General features: G+C 37.7%; 1 protein-coding gene across 49 annotated transcripts in view; it reads left to right on the forward strand.

Annotated features, from left to right (window-relative positions):
* The window catches only part of LOC147364665 (uncharacterized), a 523181-nt gene that overhangs the window by 144200 nt on the left and 351836 nt on the right, over positions 1-27145 (forward strand). For 26 of the 49 annotated variants that reach the window (XR_015134819.1, XR_015134814.1, XR_015134813.1 and 23 more), the window contains exons 3-5: positions 2451-2578; positions 23313-23487; positions 25131-25226. Coding sequence is in view for 13 of the 49 variants with exons in the window: in XM_086321638.1 (XP_086177764.1) it covers positions 2451-2578; positions 23313-23487; positions 25131-25186 (359 nt within the window). In the remaining 36 variants the exon portion in view is untranslated. Of the gene's footprint in view, positions 1-2450; positions 2579-23312; positions 23488-25051; positions 25227-27145 lie in introns of all 49 variants that reach the window. The other 23 variants (XR_015134828.1, XR_015134826.1, XR_015134825.1 and 20 more) reach the window with 3 other exon arrangements.

Consider the following 27145-nt stretch of genomic DNA (forward strand, 5'->3'; position numbering starts at 1 on the left):
ACACAGCATGCCTGATCTTAGGTCATTGACCAGGGATCAAGCCTTTGCCCCCTACTGTGGAAGCACAGAGTCTTAACCACTCAACTGCCAAGGAAGTCCCAATACTTTATTCTTTTGTACCCTAGGTGAACAGTTATGGACATATTTCACAGTTCTCAGAAGACCAAATGAGAGATCAAACACTAGTTACATGTATCCATGACTAACTTGATAACATATGCTTATATTGACTTCCCTTTCTTGTTTAAATCTCTGATCCTTATTCTGGTTCCTTAGACTTTCTCAAATTGTCCCTCAACAAACCTTTGTCTGAGGTTCTGCTTCCAGGAAACACACACTATGACAGTTTTTCTCAAGTTCCCTAGTTACGCATCCCTCAATTTTCTCCTTAGTGCACTGTCCACTCATGGCTTCATTTCTTCTAAATATTACCACAAGCTTGTTATATATTACTTCAACCATTTTCTTATGAGCACTCTTAATAGAGTTTCCCTGTGTTTCCTCTCTTAACCAGATCCATTCTGTTAACCCTGACTTGGATCAAGCCTTTTTCACTTCTGTATTTTAGGTGCTGAAAGATGCTGGATAAAATCAGAGTCGAGGGAACTGACACCAAGCTGATGGGCTCCACTGTGACTTGCCACCTCAATACTGCCCTTAATCAGCTCCTCTTCTATGTCTCCAGATCACTTTTCATAAACATTGATCACCCTCTTCAAAATACCCACTCACTACTATTGCCCTTTTTCTCTGGAGATACTTTCTTTTCCATACAGGAAAAAAAAAAAAAAATGTGCTTGTCGAGACAGGTGTACCCCTTGTTGAATTATATCTCCATCCATGCCAATGTATCTGTCTCTGTTCTACCACCTACTTTCCTTTAAAGCTTGAGATATCTCTTCTTATATCTAAGATAAATTAATAATATCTCCTTGGTGGTCTTGATTTCATCAGTGCTGGTTCTTGTTCAACTGTTCTCTGTATTCTCTGTTTACCACACTTCAAAGTATAGATATGGCTGAGTGCTTCATCCAGAGAGACCCTCGTAGACCCTGTCCCTCCCTTTGTTGTTATTTTCCTCACTACTAGGGTTTTCAAAGGATGTCACATAATTGATCTCTTGTTATTATAAGGACCTTTCTCTGCAGCCCATTATAATCTGGTTCCAGCCTTACTGTCCCACTGAGTCTGTTACAAATTTCTTTCTAAAAGACAAACCCCAAAGACTTTGTATTTTTATTTTTGGTTTGTTTGCTTATACTTTACCTGTCACAGTGCCTACCAATGCTAATCTCTATCTTCTTGAAAATCCTTTTTCTCAAGCCTTCAGAGATAGCACTGGCTTTCTCTCTGAGTTTCCTTCTCAGTACCTTTTCTTTCTCAAGTCCACATCATCTTTAATCCTCACCCTTTTGGCCCAGATTTCTTATTTACTAAACCAGCTTCTGATTTTAATTTGATTTTTAAAGTATGTTTGCCTGTAGGGTAGAATTCATTGGTTGAGGGATTTCTTTCTTTCTTAAAAATTTATTTTTAATTGGAGGATGATAACTTTAGGCTTCCCTGGTGGCTCAGGTGGTAAAGTACCTGCCTGCTAAGGCGGGAGACATAACAGATGTGGATTTGATCCCTGGTCTGGGAAGATCCCCTGGTGAAGGAAATGATGATCTGCTGCAGTATGCTTGCCTGGGAAATCCCATGGATAGAGGAGCCTGATGAGCTACATTCCATGGAGTTGCAAAGAATCGGACACTACTTATGTATATGCTGTGTGTGTGCTTAGTCTGTTGTGTCCTACTTTTTGTGACCCTTTGGACTGTAGCTCGCCAGGCTTCTGAGTCCATGGGATCCCTCAGGCAAGAATACTGGAATGGGTTGCCATGCCCTCCTCGAGGGGATCTTCCCACCCCAGGGATAGAACCCATGTCTCCTGTGTCTCCTGCTTTGCAGGCAGATTCTTTAGCACTAGCACCACCTGGGCAGAGAAGGCAATGGCACCCCGCTCCAGTACTCTTGCCTGGAAAATCCCATGGATGGAGGAGCCTGGTGGGCTGCAGTCCATGGGGTCGCTAAGAGTCGGACATGACTGAGCGACTTCACTTTCACTTTTCACTTTCATGCATTGGAGAAGGAAATGGCAACCCACTCCAGTGTTCTTGCCTGAAGAATCCCAGGGATGGGCTGCCGTCTATGGGGTCGCACAGAGTCAAACACGACTGAAGCGACTTAGCAGCAGCAGCAGCAGCACCACCTGGGAAGCCCAGACTCAACTCATAATTGCTTTACAGAGTTGTGTTAGCTTCTCCTGTGCAATAACATGAAGCAAATCAGAGAAAAGCAAATATTGTATATTAACACATATATATGGAATCTAGAAAAAGGGATTTCAAGTAGAGTTTGAAGGCTTATTTTCATAATGCTTTTAATTGGCATGCTAATTTATTTATCAGTCTCTCATCTGACTCTTAAGAATGACTCATCCTCTGTGAGACTGCTAATCTCTGTGAATCTTCCTGGAAGAGAGCAGATGCTGAGATGTGGTGACTGTAGCTCTGCAGTGTCACTCCATGAAGTGCAGGTAACCAGCTGATTACTGCCTACTGTGGGGAACATGGGTACCTCATTTCTCTGTAACCAGAGTAGCCTTATGAGAGAAGTAAACGGGAAATTTTAAGGGTCCATGTGTGAGTAAAAAGACGAATTATCAAAATGAGCATCTTGTGGGGCTAAGGAGATTCTTTGAAAAAAAAACAAAAACAAAAACAAAAAACACAGATATGAGTGAAGCGTAAAAATTTCTGTTACATGGGCCCTAAGGTTACCTTCGTTAAAATATGGGGCCTAGGATAATGCTGGTTTTAGAAGATACCTTATGAAGATTTGTTGACTGAATAATGGCAGATCACTGTTTAGAAATTTAAACTTTTATCTGAATGTCGACTCCTTTAAAATTAAGGCTACAGTATTCACATTGGAATTCAGTGGATGGTTTAATAACTGCCAAAAAGCATATATCATATATTAATATTTAAATGCTTCCATGAGTTGCCGTTATAATACATGCAATTTTTAGTCTTTCTAACAGACTCCAAGGATCTCTTTCCCCACTCAGTTTTAGGAAGAAAGATGCTTTTGTTTCTTTGGGTTTTGATATTGGTGTCTAGGGTACTTCACAGGATTTGAAAATATCTAGCTAGACTTGTAGAGAATATTGTGTTCTTGGGATTTTAAAAAAAGAGATTACTTTGACATGTTGTAATAATAGTGAAAAGTAAAGCTATATCTATTAAAGGCTTAAATGATAAATTCTAGCTAGGGTGTCTGATTTTGCACACTACAGAATAACATATAGGCAAGTTTGAAAACAAGTACAATAATTGTCTTCTGTAGATGTTATATCCACGTGTTTCTGGCAGATCCCATATTGGCTATAAAAAGAAAGTAATAGTATAGTAGCAAGGCAAGTTGAGAGTTTTCCTTTGAGAATCCTGATGACTCATCTTTTTTTATTGCTAGATTTAAGGTGATGAACACTTGTTTTGAAAAATGTGATTTTTCTCTATTGCTGTTTAATTAAATGCAAAAATCCTAGAGTGGATCAACCTTTAAGACTGCAAATTTCAACTCATAAAAGTCAGATAATGGAAAAGTGAAGGTTGTGATAGCAATGTTAACTCATCCATTGCATATAGGTTGCATTTTGCATGACTAATTAGGCGATTTAAGCAAGGGTGATGCCAGAGGTATCTTTCCTCTCTCCTCTTAAATCTGGGACTATTTTAAACTGGTCTTTCTATATGCATCATTTAGTAAGAGCCAAAAATACTTTTAGCATAATTTAGTGTTAGTATTTCTTTCTGAGAAGTTGTATTAGCTTTGAGAATAACTCCAGTGGCCTGGATCAGCACTACAGTGGCCAATTTCTTTCTAGTATATTTTTTCTGAGTAATGTTTTAAACTTTAATATATGAAATACTAAAATAATAAAGCAACTGAGATGATTCTATAGTAACTTTACTGGAATATTTTCCAAGAGACCACAATTTACTTAATTTTTCTGATTTTGTTGGCTTAACTCTAAAAAGGGGGATAAAATTGACCATGTAGGATGGTTGTGAGGATCAAAGACATAAAAAGGTCATGAGTTATTATGTCCTTATTATTTTACTGTTATTTCACAGAGAATAGTTACAACGATGTTCCAACAACATTTGAAATATTTCCGTCTTGTCAGCCAAGTAGAACTTGCTGCAAAATTAGTCTGACATGTTTCCTGATGTCATGGACATCTGATACATTTTGTAGATTTCTGGCTCCGTAATTCTCTTCCTGCTTCTCCCAAGGCCCTCCTCTGATGCATTTTCCACACTGCTGCCCTAGTGGTTTTCATGGAGCATGTGTATGATCAGTTCACTTTCTTGTTTAAAATGCTTCCAAGGACTCCACTGCCTTGTGGATAAAGTTCCACATTTGCCCCGGATGCTCTCTGTTAGTCTATGTGTCTTCGCTTCTCTGAATATTCAGTTGTGTTGCTTCATATGCCTTTACCCATCTCAACCACATGCTTCAAATTCTCCTTTATTTCTCATGACTTACTGTGGTGTGAATTCTTCTAGAAAAATTTCTGTGATTGTTTCAGCTAAATTTAGGTGCCCTTTCTGGGGCTGAGAGGCACTTGGTTCTCTTGTTGTTGTTTAGTTATTAAGTTGTGTCCAACTCTTTGTGGCCCCATGGACTGTAGCCCACCAGGCTCCTCTGTCAATGAGATTTCCTGGGCAAGTATACTGGAGTGGGTTGCCATTTCTTTCTCCATGGGATCTACCTGGATCAGGGATCAAACCCACCTCTTCTGCATTGGCAGGCAGATTTGTTTAGTGCTAAGCCAGCAGGGAAGCCCAGAGTTCTCTTAGCATTGTCTTATGGTTTTTATTATTTGTCTTGGAACTGCCCATCTCCTTAGTAGACATCCTTGGATTAGACATCTCTGAGGCTAGTGTCAGCATTTTATTCATCTCATCTCACTGTCTCAAGGGCTGACAAAATACCTGATAAATAGTCAATGCTCAATAACTGTTCAACTGAAATGCAGATTATGTGTAGTGAATACCTTTGGGATTTTGGCAGTCCCTTGGCAGTTGCTTCTAGTAACCTCTTGGAAGCATGTTGAACTCATCTCAAAATCCCTCCTAAACAAAACCTCCCTACCAATGTATAATAGTTTTGGAGGGGTGGGGTGAGGAATGAAAGTAAGGCAACGGTGTTTATGTATGGAGTAATTTCTACCATAATTCAACTCATTTTAACAACTATAAATGACAGCAATATACTTAATGTGTTGCCTGTAGGTGGCCAGAACCCCAAAGTGAAGTATTTCTTTTGGGTTCTCTCCTAAGGAAGATGGATCAAGTTACATCATTCATCATTCTATGGCAATATCATAAGAGATACTATTAGTTTTCTTTTGTTTTTAACATCTGCATATGCAAATGCATAAAAGCAGCTGTAATCTCTGCATCTAGTTGAAGAGCAGAGAAAGTCAGACATATAAGCCACCTGTCAACCTGGTGTCAGAATTTGACACAAGCAGTAGGAGAGCTAGTGAGGTGGTCTACTGACGTTAGGGTATTTCTCTTTTAGATATGGACTCCCTACCTTTAAGTTACCATATAAATGCCATGGACAAGTTTCCTTACTTTAGGTCCACTGGTGGGCTAGGGAAGCTACTAATTAATTTTGAGGGAAGTGGGGTGGGTAGGGTGGATTTTTCTTTAAACTGCTGTCCATTTTAAAAAACAAACTTGCAAGTACTAATTTCCATTAGGCACTTTAAATGAGTCCAGGACCCTTTAGGGTAAGGACCCTTGCTCATTAATTGATCAGGCTCTTATTGATGAAACTGCAAAGGTGAATTAAATGTAGGACCAAGATTTTAGGACGGTGATGGGTAGGAATGAAGGAAACTGATTTGGAATGACAGTTTCCTCTATCTAGGCAAGGAAGAAGGCTTTCATTCCTAATAATGCTTGAGCCTATGAAAAAATTTATTGATTTAAGAGTTTGCTTCTCAGTAAAGATTGAATTAATTCATTTGCACCTTCTAAGTGCACCCTTGTAAAAGAGGTAGAGTGAAAGATGTCCTTAAAGAGAGAATGTGAGCTTTCTTTATAACATATACAAATTAGTTCAAGATAAATTTTAATTTTTAGGAGAAAACTATTAATTATATATATAAGATTTAATATCAAAAGAAGAGTTAATGAAGAGCCTAAAAACCAGCAGTTCTATTTTATCCAGAAGAAAAAAAGCTTTGTCATTTTCTAATAATTTTTGTAGCCAATATGAAATAGTTCAAGACATCCAACTTTATGGATTTTTAATAATTATGTTAAAACTTGAGTTTACAGACTGAAGTAAGACCTGAAATCATGACTCCTAGAAGAAAACATAGGTTTCATGCTCTTGGACATTGGTCTTAGCACATTCTTTCCTCCTTGGATTTGTCTTCTCAGACAAGGGAAACAAAAACAAAAACAGACATATGAGATGACATTAAACCAAGAAATTTTGCACAAATAAAGAATGCTATTAACAAAGCAAAAAGGCAGCCTACTGAATGGCAGAACATATTTGCAAATGATATATTTAATAAGGGATTAATGTCCAAAATATATAAAGAACTCACATGACACAGTATCAAAAAATAAACAATTTGATTAAAAATGGACAGATGCTCTAAATAGAAATTTTTCCAAGGAAGGCACACAGATGACCAACAGGCACATGAAAAGATGCTGAGCATCACTAATCATCAGGGAAATGCAAATCAAAACCATAATGAGATATCACTTCATATCTGGGAGAATTGGAGAATTGGTTATCATCAAAGAAGACAACAAATAACAAAACTGGTGAGAATAAATGGCAATCCACTCCAGTACTATTGCCTGGAAAATCCCATGGACAGAGGAGCTTGGTAGGCTATAGTCCATGGGGTCGCAAAGAGTCGGACACGACTGAGCAACTTCACTTCACTCACTGTGCACTGTTAGTGGGATTTATAAATTGATATAGCCACTATGGAAAACAGTATGGTCCTCAAAAAATTAAAACTAGAACTATCATACAATCCAGCAACTTCAATTTGAATTATTTATCTAAAGAAAACAAAAACATTATTTCAGAAAGCTATATGCACCTCAGTGTTTATTTCAGCATTATTTGTGATAGCCAAGATATGGAGGTAACCTAAGTATCTGATAGATGAATGGGTAGAAATGATGTGGTATATCAATAGATTGTATTACTCAGCCATAAAATAATGAAATGTTGCCATTTATGACAACATAGATGGTCCTAGAGGGTATTATGCTAAGTAAAATAAGTCAGAGAAAGAAAAATACTATATGATTTCTCCTATATGTGGAAAAAACAGACAAAACAGAAATGGACTCATGAACAACAGACTCATAGCAAATGAGTAGTTGCCAGAGGGAAGGGGACTGAAGGTTGAGAAAAATAGGTAAAGGGAATTAAGAGATACAAACTTCTAGTTGTAAAATAAACGAGTCACAGGGATGTAATATACAGCATAGGGAATATAGTCAGTAATACTGTCATAATAACAGATGGTTACTAGACTTATCATGATCAATTCCTAAAGTATATAAATGCTGAATCACTATGTTGAACACCTGAAGCTAATATTAAATTGTGTGTCAGTTATATTTCAACAAAAAATAAAAAGGAAAAAACTGAGTTTTCAAGCTGCAGAGACAGAGTTGTGTATTTTTAAAAATTATCTCTTTGGAAAGCTACACGTGGAAAACACATCGAGTCCTCAGCAGGGAGGGTGGTACGAATGGAAATTTTATGTTAAATTACAGCACAAGCTGGCTGTGGCTGATAGGATAAAAAGAGTTGGTTGTGACACTGTGAAAATCTAGGATAGTTGGCCAAGGAATCACTACAGATTGAGTAATGTCCTACTGTAACAAAATCTGATATCCTTAACGCATTTGATGTGGCTTTACACTCAACCTGCTGAAGTACAATCAGTGCAGGTTCTGAACTGAGTAAAGTCATAGATCGAATTTTAACCTAGAGCGTCTATCTGAAAAATCTTTTCACACAAGGTCTCCAATTTGCTAATTATTTCAGAAACACTGACATGAAGGAGTACACACAGAGATAGTTTTTAGACAAACAAGGGACATATTTCTTATTCTTAAATATTTTAAATATGGCAAGTTTATGTGTGAATATTTAAGAAGACAATTACTGATAAAAATGAAATCCCTTGTTTAATTTTTGCACCCTGTTTTTCCTGTCGAAGAGTTAAGATTCTCTTGAATTTTATGTTTACCCTACCTATGTATGATTTTATTCTATTGCTGTGTATGTACTTAGCCATAAGTTAAGTATGTATTGGGTTGGCCAAAAAATTTGTTCAGATTTTCCGTAACATCTTTTGGAAAAACCCAAACGAACTTTTTAGTTAACTCTACTATTTTGCATGGTTTCAAGCTTTAGAACTGACACCATGCTCTGTGTCAATTCCTTCCTCCTCATCCCTTTGATAATGTATTTCTGACATCGTGTTATTAGATTACACTGTATTTATTCATTCTTCCATTGAAAAACATTTAAATCATTTTCAGTTTTTTTTTTAGCTGTTAAAAATTGTGTTCTCTATTTGTGCATTTATTCTTTAAAGAAATGTCTATTGTATATCTAATATGCTGGGAGAATATTATTGTACTAGGTGTTGAAGATACAGTGGTGACCAAAACTGATAAAAGTCTGTTTCTTTTTGGAGGTTAAGTTCTTTCATTTCTTCTTTCATATCTTTAAATATTATTTTATATTTTCTTATAAAAATGTTTTCCATCTTTTGTTAAATTCATTTTAAATACCTTATGTATTGCATTGCTCTAGTGAACAGGATGTATTTTCTTCCATTATATTTTCTACTTAGTTGTTACTGACATATGGGAATGCTAGCAGTTTTGAGGAGTTGATCTTGTATTCAAAACCTTGCTAGTCTGATTGAAATATATACATTACCATGTGTAAAATAGCTCATGCATAGCTAATGCATAATGTATAGTGCAGGGAGCTCAGCCTGGTGCTCTGTGACCACCTAGAGCAACTAGGCGGCAGGTGGGAGGGAGGTTCAAGAAGGAGGGGACATCTGTATACCTATGGCTGATTTATGTTGATGTATGGCAGAAACCAACACAGCATTGTAAAGCACTTATCCTTCAATTTAAAAAAAAGGAAAAAGCTTTCTAGTCTGTATCAAAACTTCTAATACTATGCCCATAGTATTTCTTGAATTTCTGTTACTATAAAATTGTCTTCACATAGAGTCAGTGTTCCTCATTTTTGCTGACAAAGAGTGATAGAGATATATACATTCCAAGACTGGGGAGACTATTACTAAAATGTTCTTTATTAAGCATACTGTTTGCTCTTAGTTTGTTAAATACTCTTTATGAGGATGAGGTTAATGAAGTTTCCTTCTATTTCTTGTTGCTAAGAGTATTTTCATGAATAGATAGAAAATATTAGTAAATGGTTTTCTGTATCCATTGAAATGCTACTATTTCCCCTGATAGTCTACTCCTGTTGGGTATGAGGTGCATGGCTTTGGTGATGCTGAATCATCCTTGAATCCTTGAGATGATGCCTCATGAGCAAACAGTGTTATCACAAAAACACACTAAATATGATATACTTAAGTTTATTTAGGATTTTTTTTTCTGTAATCATAACTGAGAATGATCTAAACCTTCTTTTTTCTTGTACTTACCTAATCTGATTTGGGTAGTCTATGCTACTTTCATGAAACATGCTGAGTTGGTCTTCCTTCTTATTATATTACCTTAAAAAAGTACATAATAAATAGTTATTTCTTTAAGGCTTGAAAAACTTATAAGACTATTCATCTTACGCCTGCAAGTCTTTTAACTTCCCAGATTACTTATTAGATATTTATATAGTTTGATAGTTTTAGTTATTAAAAGATAGTTTAGTTATTAATAGTTATTGATACATTTTTCTAATTTCTCTTGAGTAAATTTTTAAGAAAAAGATCTGCATCATATACATTTTCAAGTTTACTGGTGTATGTTTGTTCATGCATAGATTTCACCTGTGATTTCCACATCTAAACTGTATTTCTAATTACACTGCTTTTACTTCTGTTCCCAATATTTCACTTGTGTTTTCTGTCTCTCATTTTCTACCTTCCTCCCTCCTTCCCTCTTTCTATTTAGATCTGTTTTCATTAGAATCTTTTTTTCAAAGTATCAGCTTTTGATTTGCTGCTCTTTGTTGCTGTCTTTTCTATATCATTAATTTCTGTTAATCTGCAATTTTCTCTCAGCTTTTTATTTTGCAGTTTATTTTGGGTTTAGTTTGTTATTCTCTTTCAGTTTAGTTCAGTTCAGTCGCTCAGTTGTGTCCGACTCTTTGCGACCCCATGAATCGCGGCACGCCAGGCCTCCCTGTCCATCACCAACTCCCGGAGTTCATTCAAACCCACGTCCATCAAGTCAGTGATGCCATCCAGCCATCTCATCCTCTGTTGTCCCCTTCTCCTCCTGTCCCCAATCCTTCCCAGCATCAGAGTCTTTTCCAGTGAGTCAACTCTTCGCATGAGGTGGCCAAAGTACTGGAGTTTCAGCTTTAGCATCATTCCTTCCAAAGAAATCCCAGGGCTCACCTCCTTCAGAATGGACTGGTTGGATCTCCTTGCAGTCCAAGGGACTCTCAGGAGTCTTCTCCAACACCATAGTTCAAAAGCATCAATTCTTCGGTGCTCAGCCTTCTTCACAGTCCAACTCTCACATCCATACATGACCACAGGAAAAACCATAGTCTTGACTAGACGGACCTTTGTTGGCAAAGTAATGTCTCTGTTTTTCAATATGCTATCTAGGTTGGTCATAATCTTCCTTCCAAGGAGTAAGCGTCTTTTAATTTCATGGTTGCAGGCACCATCTGCAGTGATTTTGGAGCCCCCCAAAATAAAGTCTGACACTGTTTCCACTGTTTCCCCATCTATTTCCCATGAAGTGATGGGAACAGATGCCATGATCTTCGTTTTCTGAATATTGAGCTTCAAGCCAACTTTTTCACTCTCCTCTTTCACTTTGATCAAGAGGCTTTTTAGTTCCTCTTCACTTTCTGCCATAAGGGTGATGTCATCTGCATATCTGAGGTTATTGATATTTCTTCAAGCAATCTGGATTCCAGCTAGTGCTTCTTCCAGCCCAGCATTTCTCATGATGTACTCTGCATAGAAGTTAAATAAGCAGGGTGACAATATACAGCTTTGATGTACTCCTTTTCCTATTTGGAACCAGGGTGTTGTTCCATGTCCAGTTCTAACTGTTGCTTCCTGACCTGCATATAAGTTTCTCAAGAAGCAGGTCAGGTGGTCTGGTATTCCCATCTCTTTCAGAATTTTCCACAGTTTATTGTGATCCACACAGTCAAAGGCTTTGGCATAGTCAATAAAGCAGAAATAGATGTTTTTCTGGAACTCTCTTGCTTTTTCGATGATCCAGCGGATGTTGGCAATTTGATCTCTGGTTCCTCTGCCTTCTCTTTACAGTTCCTTAATTTAAAACTTAACTAATTTTCCTAATCTTCTCTTTATAAATAAATTCATTTAAAGCTGTGCAGTTTCCTCTAGCTGTTCCTTTAACTATATACCATTACTTACATATAGCACTTTCATTATTATTCACTTCTAAATGTTTCATAATTTTATTGCTATTTCCTCTTTAATATTAGGGCTTCTCTGGTGGCTCAGCTGGTAAAGTATCCGCCTGCAATGAGGGAGACTTGGGTTCTATTCCTGGTCTGGAAAGATCCCTTGGAGGAGGGAATGGCTACCCACTCCAGTATTCTGGCCTGGAGAATTCTATGGACTGTACTTTTAAAATTTATAAGTCTATGCTTTTATTATCTTATTTTCACTTTTAAATGTTACTTTAGATATTGTCATAAAATATGCATACTACTGATTGAAATTTTGTTTAGTCTGCCTTTGTAGGTTTATTCCATGGTCAGTTTTTATAAATGTTCTCAATTTTCCATATGTGAAGTGAATATATAATTTTATTCTCTGTGGGATGTTATATCTATTAGATAAGCTTGTTCATTTTGTGGTCAAATCTTTGACTTATATCCATTTTGCTGTTTGAATCATTGGTTTCTAATGTTATTATTGTTCAGTCACCCAGTCATGTCTGACTCTTTGTGACCCCATAGACTGCAGCAGGCCAGGCCTCCCTGTCCCTCACCATCTCTTGGAGCTTGCCTAAGTTCATGTTCATTGCATCTCTATGGGTTCTAATAGAGATATGTTAAAAATCTCCCATTATACTGTGGCTCTTTCAGTTTCTCCACATAATTCTATCAGATTTTTCTTTGCATATTTTGAGATTGGACCGTTAACTATACACACTTACGATTGTTATATAGTCAGTGAATTTTTCCTATTTATATAACATACTGTCTATTTGTGCTGCTATTAATGAATTCTGTGTCATATACCTTTTTGCCTGGTGAAGCAATTTTCATTCCTTATAGTGGTTTAACTCCCAGTCACTAATGCCTGCCTCTGGATTGGGAGCTAGTGAGCCCTGGGTTTTACTTTATGCTCACTGCTTTGCTCCACAGAGATTCAGTTTCTATTGAGGTAGTTATATTGCTTTGGAGCTTGGCTATTTTAAACTCATTATATTTTATTAATCATTACCATGGGTTTAGAGCAGAGGTGTGTCAAAATGTGTATATCTGATCCTGTGATTGGCATTTTTATTTTTTGCATCTAGAAGACTAGTTTTTGAAGTGGAATCTGAAAACTACTTGTATTGCAATCACTTGAGGTACTTTTTTGCATTCCAGTCCCCTATAATGATAAGGTCTTATAGGTCTTCATAGAACCTAGATAGCATGTTCAAAAGCAGAGACATTACTTTGCCAACAAAGGTCCATCTAGTCAAGGCTATGGTTTTCCAGTGGTCATGTATGGATGTGAAAGTTGGACTGTGAAGAAAGTTGAGCACTGAAGAACTGATGCTTTTGAACTGTGGTGTTGGAGAAGACTCTTGAGAGTCCCTTGGACTGCAAGGAGATCCAACCAGTCCATTCTGAAGATCAGCCCTGGGATTTCTTTGGAAGGAATGATGCTAAAGCTGAAACTCCAGTACTTTGGCCACCTCATGTGAAGAGTTGACTCATTGGAAAAGACTCTGATGCTGGGAGGGATTGGAGGCAGGAGGAGAAGGGGACGACAGAGGATGAGATGGCTGGATGGCATCACCACCTCGATGGACATGGGTTTGAGTGAACTCCAGGAGTTGGTGATGGACAGGGAGGCCTGGCAAGCTGCAATTCATGGGGTCGCCAAGAGTCGGACACGACTGAGCAACTGAACTGAACTGAGGTACTTTTTATAAATTTAGGTCCTCTGGCCTTACCCAGAACTAGATTAGATTCTTGGGGTATAGTGATGGTATCTAGGAGTGTTTAAACAAGATTTTAAACAAAATTCGCATAGGATTTTCATGTACACTAAAGTTTTGTGAACTACAAACATGATGGAAACTTGTCATTTTCTAATCTGTTACAACATTTATCCAAATATTCAGACAGATGATTCTGTTTTTACATGTCTTCATGGTTTTTAGATGGATGGATAAACACTGTAGGTGGCTTTGGGTACTTTATTTGTATTTTTAAGTCTCAATTTCTCAATCTGTAACATGGTTAAATAGATCTGTTTGGTTAAATAAGAGAGACTCTAAATACCAGTCTGGCACTAAATAAATACTCAATAAATAGTAGTAGACTATGTTGTTACAAAGAGAAACCTGAGGCATAAAGCTTGAAATTTGCAAAATAGTAGTCTGAACAATTTTATTGTGGTTTCAGTTTTTTAAACTATGCCCAAAATCTGAGAATAGAAATCAGTCTGTTTGAAAGGAAGAATGAGAGAATGCTTCTGAAGAGCTTAAATAATGAAAAATAGCTAGATAAAAGATGACTTGCATCTGACTCCAGTTACAGGTTATAACTCATGTTTTGATAATCCCTTGTTTAATCTTTATGGCTATTTGAAATTGAGTTACATTCTACAACAAAATTAAGTAGGATTGGTTTTAAGTTTCTTTAAAATCAATGGGTGTAACTGCATGGATTGATATTTTCAATAAAAAGTGAACTGACATTCCATTCATCTCAAATATTAGAAATGTTTTTAATATTGAAAAACTACATGACTATGATTGATCACTGGTTTATCACTTCTTACTAGTTCAAACATTTAGAAAAAATTGTTTTAGGTGCATAGAAACAGGTTAATATTTGGCACAGAGTAGCAAAACATGAGTTTACTTTAAAGAAAAGATCAGAAGAACCAAGAAGACAAATGGAGGGAAAAATTTCAGAACCGTTCTTCATCTGTATTTCCTTGGAAATCAGGTACATGCAGAAGCAAGGTGTTTAAATCTCTGTTTCTGGTCAAAATAGGTCTTTGACTTCCAGTTCTGCTGTTGTCTGACTGTAAGCAATTCTCACTGACTTTTGTTTTTGATTGTCATGTATATACTTATATAATAACATCTCCCAATATTATTACATTTTAGTCCATAAGTTATAAATATCAAGATGGAATTGTGAATAGAGTTGTCCCCACTTATCCACTGGAATAGGTTCAAAGACCACCAGTGGATGCTTGAAACCGAAGATGGTACCTGACTCTATATAAACTGTTTTTTTCATCTACCTACAGACATAGCAATGATAAAGTTTAATATATAAATTAGGCTCATTATTCTCATTGACTTTTAAAGTCTCTGTTCCTTCTCTGTAACAATGGGGAAAATGATAGGTATCTATATCATAAGACTGTTGTGAGGATTCAATGAAGCAATGCATTTTAAGCTTTTAGGACTGTGTCTAAACTTTGAAAGACCTAATAAGTAGGAGTTAACTTTCTTTGGCTCTCTAACACTGCTTCAAAATTATTTAGGGCTTCTTTAGTCTATAATGTAATATAAGTAACCTGTATGAAGTACTGAGTTAAATACTTTGCAAATCTATGAGCAAGTTCTAATGATATTATTATTATAATATTACTCATATTATGAGTTCACATTTAAGGAAATTGAAGAACAGGAAGTGAAACAATGAATGAGAGATCATAAGAGCCAAGATATGAACTCAGAGATTGTGTTTTGATATCTCATGGTTTTGTTTTGCTTTTTTCTGCCACAATACTTAGGAGTTGGTGGAGGAAGCATTTACTATCACCCTATAGGGTGATAGCCCAGTACAGGTATTATAATTCCTTAAACCTCATTCAGGGTTGGAGATTGGCTAGTTAAAGGAAAGATGTCCTCAGGTTATTCTTAGAGGCTAAAATGATGTTGGTTCACTATTCTTTCAATTATATCTCTTGCCTATTCCCTCTCTCATCCTCTCTCCTACTCTCCTTTGGCCACACACCTACCCTCAACTACTTACCTATCCATCTGTAACAGTGACACCTTAGTGGTCTTTATTTAAAGTGAAGAATGTCTATAATGGGACATAGACCAAGCTTTATTGTACATTGTTTCATTTATTTCTATCAAGATATTCTTTAAATATATCTTCTATCTTAAGTAAAATTTCACACTGGAGAATATATAAATTCTTAAAGAATGATCTGCTATCTTTCATCAAGAAAAATTGATTTTCAGAATATAACTTTAAGCAAGTTTTTGGGTGCATTCATTTTTTTCCCCTACAAAGATTAACTTACCATCACATCAATAAGAGGGAATGATTATAACAAACTCCTGAGTTGAAGATAGTCATTATAAAAAAAAAGTAACAAGAGATATTTCATAGGTCAAGTATTTTGTCTGTGAGCCTTTCTGCTGCTGCTGCTGGTAAGTCACTACAGTCGTGTCCGACTGTGATCCCATAGATGGCAGCCCACCAGGCTCCACCGTCCCTGGGATTCTCCAGGCAAGAACATTGGAGTGGGTTGCCATTTCCTTCTCCAATGCATGAAAGTGAAAAGTGAAAGTGAAGTCGCTCAGTCGTGTCCAACTCTTTGCGACCCCATGGACTGCAGCCTACCAGGCTCCTCCGTCCATGGGATTTTCCAGGCAAGAGTAGTGGAGTGGGGGTGCCATTGCCTTCTCCACTGTGAGCCTTACCCTGGCTCTATTAGCTAAAAGTGTTGCCTCTTCAAGGCTGAGTAAATTCTTGCAAATATATCTTCTCTTTTGCAAGGTTTTCTTAGAGATTGGGTGAAGTGGTGGGGTGGAGGAAAGTGATTGACATTAACTCTTTTCTGGATGGAGTCTAAATTTGTAACCTCATGACTCAGAGTTATGTATTTTGCCAAGTCTTCAGAGTCCTCTTGAACATCATTTTACATTTATTGTGTAGTGCTATACTACTGACTTGGTCTGAAATACTCAAAGTGGTGTTTCTGTAAGAGATTTTAAAAAATATAATTATCTTTTTATAGATCGTAACTATTTACTTTTGGCTACAGAGTAAGCATTAGCTAATAATTCCAGGTGACTATAGAAAACTTGGTCTTCTAGGTGTGAGGTCAGTATCATGGTAGCAGAAGATATTCTTCCTTTCTGTGCCCCCTTTTCACAATTATGGTTTGGCATCCATCTCTGAACAGCAGTGTCTCTGTGGAAGGTGTGGGACCCACCATCATTTGCCAAGAGGCCCAGAAGTCTCGTGGACCTGTGCATCAGGCACTGGGCAGACAGACCTGGGTCTGAGCTGTAAACCACCTCCAACCCCTCTCAGCCTCTATCAGTGAAATCCTGGAGAGTGTTGTTTTGGAGAGGCACCCATGGATGAGAGAGCATTTGCAGGAGTTCCGGTTTATACTTCCTGGATAGCGCAGTGGTGAAGAAGCCAATGCAGGAGACACAGGTTCCATCTCTGGGTCAAAAAGATGCTCTGGAATAGGAAATGGCAACCCACTCCCGTGTTCTTGCATGGAAAATTCCATCAACTGAGGAACCTGGTGGGCCATTGTCCTTGGGGTCGCAAAGAATAGGACACAACTGAGCACGTACCAGTTTTTAGATTTCCTGAGGAGAGATTCTAGCACTCTGTTGGAACCAAAACAACAACAACAAAAATGAGTTTGGATTCATTGAAGAGGGCGAGAGGAACTTTCCATTGCTGCTTCTCTCCCTAGGTGGCACTATACTTTCACTGCTGCTGCTGCTGCTGCTGCTAAGTCGCTTCAGTCGTGTCCGACTCTGTGCGACCCCATAGATGGCAGCCCACCAGGCTCCCCCGTCCCTGGGATTCTCCAGGCAAGAACACTGAAGTGGTTTGCCAGTTCCTTCTCCAATGCATGAAAGTGAAAAGTGAAAGTGAAGTCGCTCAGTCGTGTCTGACTCCTAGGGACCCCATGGACAGCAGCCTACCAGGCTCCTCCATCCATGGGATTTTCCAGGCAAGAGTACTGGAGTGGGGTGCCATCGCCTTCTCTGCTATACTTTCACACTATACTGCTAAGTTGCTTCAGTCGTGTCCGACTCTGTGTGACCCCATAGATGGCAGCCCACCAGGCTCCCCCGTCCCTGGGATTCTCCAGGCAAGAACACTGAAGTGGGTTGCCATTTCCTTCTCCAATGCGTGAAAGTGAAAAGTGAAAGTGAAGTCGCTCAGTCGTGTCCGACTCTTAGTGACCCCATGAACTGCAGCCCACCAGGCTCCTCCGCCCATGGGATTCTCCAGGCAAGAGTACTGGAGTGGGGTGCCATCCTACAAAACTATAGTAATTAAAACAGTATGTTATTGTCATGAAAATGGGCACATAGGCCAATGGAACAGAATTGAGAGCCCCCAAATAAATCCCCACATATGCAGTCAACTAATATTTGACAAGGGGGCCAACAACATTCAGTGGGTGAAGTCAGTCAATGGTTTTGGGAAAGTTGGATAACCACCTGCAGAAAAATTGGACTGCTATCTTACACTACTCGCAAAAATTATCTTGAAATGGATTAAAGACTTAAAGATAAGATCTGAAACATTCAAAGTTTTAGAAGAAAACAGAGAAAAGGCTCCTTGACAGGGATCTTGGCAACAATTTTTAGATATGGCACCATAAATCAATCATCAAAAGCAAGAATCAATAAAGGGGACTATATCAAACTAAAGTCTATGCACAATAAAGGAAAATAAACAGTCAACAAAATGAAGAGGTAAATTAGGAAATAGGAGGAAATATTTGAAAATCCTATGTTGGAAATTTGGTTAATATCCGAAATATGTAAAGAATGCATACAACCCAATAATATTTTTTATTAAAAATGGGCAGAGGAATTGAATAGATATTTTAAAGATAAATCTGAATAGACATTTTCCCAACTAGTAACAAGTGGGAGGGATTCTGGGCAGTGAAAACAGCATGTACTGAATGAAGTTCAAGGTCCTTAGCTGTTCAAGGCTACCTATTTATATTCAGTTTGTGTTTCTGCTGCTGGCCGTGTTTATCATCCTTTTTCTTTCCAGTTTTTTTGTATATGACTTGGGAGCTGACACTCTACATTGACTGTTTTCTTTTTTCCTTCCTATTCATTATGGCTAGTCTTTTAAACATTTACGTAACTCTTTTATTAAGTTATTTATGTTATTAGGAGATTTTTGGTGTTTTAAACCTGCTATGCTACTATATTTTATATAGTAGAAGTTCTATTTACTTATTTTGAATTGGTTAATTCTTGGAATTTGTTTGGATATTATATATTAAATATATATATATATAATTTTTAGTTTTTATTGCAATATAGTTCATTTACAATGTTGTGTTCATTTTAGGTGTACAGCAAAGTGATTCAGTGATATATATTCTTTTCTGGATTCTTTTCCATTATAGGTTGTTATAGTGAATATTGTTATATTTTCCTTGCTATATAGTAGGTCTTTGTTGGTTATCTAGTTTATGTATAGTAGTATTTTATATATGATAAGTATATATTTAATCTCATACTTCTCATTTATCCTTCCCCTCCTCCTTTCATCTTTCGTAATCATAAATTTGCTCTCTATGTCTGTGAGTCTATTTTGTAAATAAGTCCATATCATATTTTGAATTCCACATATAAGTGATATCATGATATTTGTCTTTCTCTCTCTGACTTACTTCACTTGGAATAATAATCTCTAGATCCATCCATATTGCTGCAAATGGCATTATTTCATTCTTTTCTTGTGGCTGAGTAACATTCCATTGTGTATAAGTACCACGTCTTTGTTCATTCATCTGTCAGTGGTCACTTAGGTTACTTCCATGTTTTGGCCATATATAAATATTTCAAAATTGTTAAAATGACTCAAATAGTAATTTGGGTGTAGAGCTCATTGTGTTTTTTCAGATTAGTAAGAAGGTCTTGTTTATGGAAAGTGAGATATTTTGCTATGTATCTGAAATACAACTTGTATCTAGGACAAATCCTCTACTCCATCTTGGAAAACTATATTTCACCTTAAGATTTTGGATAATTCAGACTTCTCAAAGATTAAGGCAGCATGGCCATGTGGAGAGAGTCAGACAGACTTGGGTAGAAATACTGGATCCTTTACTAACTGTTACTTTGGATGCAGTATTTAACCTCTCCGAGCCTTTTTTTTCTCATCTGTAAAATGGAACAATGTGTATTCATCAATATTTTTTGATCACTTCCTATGTTCTAGGCATGCTTCTTGAGGTGCTATTTTAAGTATTAAAAGGTTAAAGGAGATGCTGCATGGCACAAAAGTTGTGTTCAGTAACTGGTGATTGATTGTCTCCATCATCATCCCCTTAATTCACTTGAAAATTCAGTTTTACTTTATCAGCATCATCTGCTAGAGAAGAACTGGTTTATATTGGGTTTTTCTTGATCCTTTTGTAAACTCTGGGCTCCAGACAGTGGAGTTGTTTGTCCTAGTCAGTGTTTAAAAAACAAAAGGTTCAATGCAGGATACAGGAAGTTTAGGGCTGGTGCACTGGGATGACCCAGAGGGATGGTATGGGGAGCGAGGTGGGAGGGGGGTTCAGGATGGGGAAGATGTGTACACATGTGGCGGATGCATGCTGATGTATGGAAAAACCAATACAGTATTGTAAAGTAAAAAAAAAATAAAAATAAATAAAAAATTTAAACATTAAAAAAAAGAAATGATAAAAAACAAAAGAATTTGAGTACTTTAAGCATGACTTGTATCCCTAAGTTAGTCACATGCCCAATATTCTTATTATGTTGATATTATCCTACATCTACAACTGTAGCTCTTAACTGCCCATCAGAATCATCACTTTTAAATATCTATATGTCTAGGCTGCATTTCAGACCAACCATGTAAGAATCCTTCAGGGTTGGAGCCAGGCATCAGGATTATTTAAAGCTCTTCAAGTTCCAGTGCATAGTAGAGGCTGAGAACCATTTGGGGTCTGTTCCATTTTTTTATGTGAACTGTGTAGCCCCTGAAGGCAATGGATACCATTTGGGAAAGGTGGTCCTATGATCCTGACTTCTAGAAAAACCTCTTTGCTTCATGTGACCTTCTGGCTCATATCCTGTTCCTGTGTAGTAATGAAGTCCTCACTGTCTGATGGAGGCTGGACATCACCAGGTCCTTGTCTGCTTCTGAATATACACTCTGAATTGACAGAGCTTCACTGTGGATAAACATGAAATATTATCCCTGAAGCCTGTTTTCTTGGATCTTGGAATTTTTCCCATGAACTGTACAACCATCTCCTATTTAACCCATCCCCTGGAGGTTGGAGCTGTAGGTTTCTCTCTGCTCGCCGTGGCTGTTCTGCCTTAGCTTACGTAGCTGGCTTCAGGTTCAGGTAGGAGCTGCCCAGATTTCTGGTTAGCTGTTTAACCAGTTTCCCCATAAAAACTATTTTGCTTGTCTTCCTGTTGCGAGAAGTGCTGACCCCAAATGTAGAAACATTAATATGAGGAAAATGACAACAGATGTGTCCTGGGCTAGAAATAGGAAGGGGTGGGAGGCAGCCAAGACAGACAGTGATGGTTTTTAGAAGGTTTAAAAGTAAACCTAAATAATTCCCGTCTGTGTCTGACCTCATTTTTCTATCTCCAAATAAGTATTTAAACAAACATATTTTGGAACCCTCAGCTGTATGATTTTAGTTGTTTAATGGGCTCAATCAAGCCCTTGTGTGTATGTTTATAATAACCTATTTGATCTGTGAAATTGAATGCCCAAGTATATCATCTCAGGGAACTGTTGGCTGAAAACACTTGCCTGTCTCTATTGTTTCCCATGAATGGTTGTGATTAGACTTTGGGAGAGTGACTAATACAAACTACATCTGAAATCACAATCACCAGTTGAACTCTTGCCATGCATTTAGGGTTCTATAAATGGCTTGGTGGGCTTCATGGAAGGCAGATTTTAAGCCACTTGCATGAAATGGTGATGTAAAATCCCTGGACAAACATCAGTATTAATAATCCTTTAACAGTTTTATGATAGTAGTAATAAAAATCAAGGCAGGTTCCTGGAATAATTTCTCTCCCACTCTGTGATGAATGCATTCTTTATTATGAGATTTCATTGTTCGGGGTCTTTGGTAACCATGGAGTCAATGGCCATGGTGGCTCTTTTGAATCTCACTATTGGTGCATTTGATTTAATTCAGCTTTTCAATTTCTCCTTTTAGCCTGGAGTCACAAATTAATTACTCCCATGCTTGTCATAGAGCCATTGACCTAACTTGAAATAGAGTATTTTAAATTTAGCAAATTCTTATGTAGCCTAGATTAATCTAATCTGTGCAACCCTCACCATTCCACAAGTAACTCTAGCCTAAATCTCTATTTTTGTTGCAGTCTGAGTTCATTAGTCTTACTCTGGGTAACTATTTCCTCTCACCTCACTTACACCTTTAACAGCCTTTTAATTTTCTTTGTTGAAGATATTGCTTCCCTTCAGAGCTGACCTCTTACCAAATACACTTGACAAGTGCTCAGGAAAATTGAATCCCTCCCCTGCTGCCCTCCTCCAAAGAGGAACTGATCTATATCCCTGTTGACCCATAAAGAATGTTTGCTAAAACGTGCCCTTGACTAGGTCACTTATGTTCACAAAACTCTAGTGACTCATTTGCTTTTCTAGATTAAGCCCATTAATTCTGGCTAGGCTAGCATCTAGCCTGAGTTTCCAAATCTTACTTCCTCTGTGAAGTCTTCCTGCCCTTCCTTAATACAGGCAATACCCTCTCATCTAGAAATTTAAAGTACTGTTTTCCACACCGCTTAGAATTTACTGTCCTATTTTGTAGTTATTTTTTCTGCTGTCTGTGTCTCATTCCTCTAATAGATGATAAACTCCCAGAGGGTTCCTCCCACAGAAAGTGCACTCAGTAAATATCTGTCATTGATGAGAACAGATGATAGATCATATTTTGTTGGAGGAGTGGAGGCAAAGTCTCAGAAGTAAAGCTGTAATTTTAGGTTTATCCCCTCCCTCATAATAAAAAAAAGGGAGCATTTGTTGCAGGCTTAGACTTGGTAGTTGATATGAATTTTCTCTTTTAATCTTCCAAACCCTATATGGTTAGTGCTATTATTATTTATGGATGGTGAAACAGAGGCACAAAAAGTTTAAATCACCCATCTAAGATCATCCTGCCAATAAATGGGTAGCTTAGATTTGAAACCAAGGGAGTCTAATTCTGAAACCTGTGCCTTAATGTTTGCACATGCTCCCTTGCCCCATCTCATCTGGACTAGTTAGGAAAGGATATGCAGGTGCAAGTTTCAAGAATCTATCTCAATGAAATATTAGGTCCCTTAGAAGAGTTTCAGGGATTGCCAAACATGATTCCAATGATCAAGTTTGCAATCAGGCCTCGATGCTGCTAATCTCTGCCTTTGGAGGAGGAAGAGAGGAACTATACCCCTTCAGGAATTATTTTTATTGAAGCTCAGTGTGGAGGAGGTAGAACTTAGAATTCCATCTCTTTTGATCAAGTCCAAAGTGTTGCGTTTATACATGTCACCCTTAACTCACACTGTGAATCACCAGATGTACCATCTTCATTATATCAGTGAGAAAGAGAAAACCACTGAAATGATCATGGCACAATGTTTTTGGTCACTTGAATTTTTAAATTTTATACTTGATGGAAGAGCTCTTTTAGTCTTATTCATACACATAAACAATATTAGCTGGTTAAAGTATGCTAGAACTTCTTTGTATCTAGAGTCTGAATCACCAATGTTTATGTTTTCCAGACAGCATCATCCTCTCTGCCATCAAGCGTATTGGTCAGGCAGGATTTCCTGAAAGTATGCTCCACTACCACCTCTGGAATTTTCTTGCAAGCTGCTGATACCAATTTTGCAAGACTGGGTGCACGTGTGCAGTCAACCAGATTTCATCTCTACTGCTTCATGGCCAACAGCAATTGTAAGTCACTTTATGTTCTCATTTTAAGAGAAGTTAAAATATGAAAAAGCATTCATCAGAATTGGTGAAATAGAGCAAATATAATTTTACTCGAAAAATTGGTTCCGCTGTTTGAAAGTATTTGAAAACCTCTAGTGTTGTCAGAGGAACCTCAGTCTTGAGAAAATCAGAGGACCTGGGTTGAGTACTGCTTCACCTGACTAGTTTTAGCAAGCAATATGGTCTTTCTGAATCTCAGTTTTCTAACCTATAACCAGGGAATAAGCACACTTACCTCATGGTATGGTTGCAAAAATTAAAAGAAAATGTATATGCTACCAAAGCAGGAATATTTCCAGCTTGATTGTCCCTATCTTTCTGTTGTCCAGAGCAGTAATAGGGACCTAATAGTGGTTTCTAACAGTTGTATATTGAATGAATGGACCTTTCATGTGGCAGACTAAATGCGAACTCTCTCTATTGTCTTGGGGAAAGGCAGTATATTCTAATTGAAGGAGAAAGCTAAGCAGGGAATGTTTAAGCAGGTGTGTAATGTTCTTTAGTCTCTCTCCATTTCGCGTTAGTGGTTTTGTGGTTTTGGATTCTGTGTACTTCCCAAATAGTGGCCATTTTTTCCAGTCTAAAATTGCTTGGTTATTTTCTTATATGGCAAAGAAAATTGACATAACTGTAGGTCATAACTGTTTTATTACTCTTGAATTCTTAAAAATGTCATTTATTTTAGTTTTCTTATATATGTTTATTGTTGAAATATTAAAATATACAGAAAATGTGGAAAAGAAAAAAATCATTTTATAATTTCACCGCCTAAAGAGAATAATTACTGATATTTTTTCTTATATAATTGGCAATGCAGTATACATATCTTATAGTCTGATTCTTCACTTGATATATTTGAGCATTTCTCCATATATTTAAATGTTCTTCACAAACATTATTTATAATGGTGCTATATGATAATCTGAGTAATCTGCACTTGCTGAAAATTTAGATTGTTTCCAATATATTGTTATTTTAGATATTATGGTAATGACTATCCTTGAATATTTATACTTATGTGCCTCTCTCATTTTTTTCAAAATAAATTCTTAAAAGTCTATTTATAAGGTCCAAGGGTTGAAATTTTACTCTAATTTAGTTAAGAATATTTGAATTTAGCTAAAACAGTGTTTCCAGAAAGTGACAAAATGAGGAGGATTGTGGAGGTGTGCCTGCCAGACTTGCCAGGTGGGCTTTGCCAGATTCACGCTTCCGTTTCCTCAGGGGCTGTCATGATGTGCTTTCTGAGTGACATTAGGGCTCATGAGTTGCTAGGACTGTCAGATGTTAAGACTGATAAGCCTCTTATTTATCTTTCTTTTTCCATCCAAAAAACCCGAACGTGATGTCCTCACTAAATGATGGGTAACTATGAGGAACAGTTCCCATTATTCCCTCATTTCATTCACATGATGAATGAGTTAGAAAATGAATGCAATGTCTGAGCACCAGGGGATCTGATTGTCACAGTATGAAAAGCCTTTTAGTGATAACTGCATACATGCTCCCATATTACTGCCAACAGAGTCGGCACAATCGAGTTCGAATGGTAGATGTACTAACTCCTGTGTGGGACCATTGACGTTTTTACAACCCACTTGCAGCATCATGTAACTGTTTTGCCAAGTCGAATCCTCCCAGTGAAGTCCAAATTGAATGAGGAGGAGGTTCGGTTTTCAGTGCAGTGGGAAGTCTACAAGGTAAGAAAAAAGTCTCCAAAATTATAATGCGAACCTGCCCCAGAAATGTGTATTATTTTTTGGAATGTGTACCAGCTGAACTGTAGGAAAAATAACAACCAAAGGCCATAATGGCTCTTTGGTGGATATTGTGTCCCATCTGTTGGTGGTAGCAGAGAAGATTCCAGGCTGTTATATTTGTAAAGCTTCTCATTGGTAACAAACCAAAATCCCTCCTGGCATTCTTCTTACTTTGAACTTGCTTTGTAGCTCATTTATTAGAAAGAAAAGATATGAAAATGGTTGGATGATGTCTGAAGGGCAGTAAAAATTTCAAGTATTCCTTGTTGCTTTCTAATGAAGAGGATAAGATGAATGATTTCATAACAAGCAACCAGAAAGAGTTTGAGAGCCAAAACTTGGCCAGGATTCCTACAAAGTGTTATATTCTTTAACTCGTAAGAATGTAATACTTGTGACAGGGCGTTTTATGTATCAACTTGAGACAGGTGCTCAGATTAAACACTATTTCTGGGTGTGTCTGCGAGGGTTTTTCCAGATGAAATTAGCAGTTGAATTAGTGGACTCAGTAGAGCAAATTGCCATCCTCTATGTGAATGACTATTATTCAATCCGTTGAGAACCTAAACAGAACAAAAGGCAGAGTCATGAGGATTTTTCCTTCCTCCTCACTTTTTTCTGTTAGCTTCTTGAGCTAGAACATCTCATCTCATCTTTTCCTGCCCTTAGACTGAAATTCACACCATCTACTCTCCTGGTTTCCATGCCTTTGGGTTTGGTTTGAATTACACCGCTGGCTTTTCTGGGTCTCCAGCTTGTAGATAGCAGATAATGGGACTCCTCAACTTCCATATTTACATGAACCAATTCCTCTTAATCAATCCATCTCTCCCCTACCCCTGAAGGTTTTGTTTCTCTGGAGAGCCCTACTACAATAATTCACTCTGATTTTCCTCAAAGAGAAATAGATACCTAATTGTATTTATGGCCCAGTGTGTGGATCACTGATTTTCACTCTTGCAGATTCAAGATTCTGGCTTAGATTGGACTTAGTTTATAGATGCTGGTCTCAGTTGGTCAGCCACTGACATGAGAACTCAGGTGCCTCTGGGATAATGTGTCTCAAGCACTCAGTTTGAAAACCTTAGTCATTCCAGAACAGAGGCAGTTGTGAGTACAGAATTGTGCTTGCCCTTTGTCTGGATCCTGTCAAGGCATAAGTACTGTGAGTGAAACTAAGAAAGCTATTTTAATCCTTAAAGAGATACTTTTAAACCTTTAGAGCTTCAGTGGAAGCTCAGATTGGGAATCCCACATTAAAGTGTAACCCCAGAATGTGGGCAGAGCACTGGGGCGACATCATTGTGGTGTCTTGAGGCAAGTGGCAGTGGAGGTCTGCGGGGAGCTGGCGTGAGGACCTCCACCCGTGGCAAAGGTCACGAGGAAGGAGGCTCGACATACGCAAAGGCGGGATCGAGCCTCAGGAGTCCCCCTGGAAATTCTCGAGCATCTACCCCCAAAACCAGAGTCTGCCTACTTTACTACTTTGTGCTCTCACCTACACCTCTGACTTTAAGGGGGGCTGTCCCCCACCACCTCTTTCGGAGAAGGAGTTAACTTAGAGCTCCAGTTAATGAAAACTCCTGGGCGTGACAAGAGTGTTTTAACCTACAAACTCCTCTGAAGGTTCTCTGGCCTGCCTGACAGGCTTGTCCGGCCACATGTGATTGCTCACAGCCTCCTAATCGTGAGAGGCACAAGATGCTTTAAACCTTCTAAAAACAGGAGGGTTCAGGATGGGGAACACATGTATACCTGTGGCGGATTCATTTTGATATTTGGCAAAACTAATACAATTATGTAAAGTTTAAAAATAAAATAAAATTAAAAAAAATTTTTTTAAGTCGCCCAATTAAAAA

The sequence above is a fragment of the Bos grunniens genome, chromosome 10, assembly GCF_055505025.1.
Source record: "Bos grunniens cultivar Pamir isolate PY7600 chromosome 10, Bosgru_T2T1.0, whole genome shotgun sequence".
NCBI classification, from domain to species: Eukaryota; Metazoa; Chordata; class Mammalia; order Artiodactyla; family Bovidae; genus Bos; species Bos grunniens.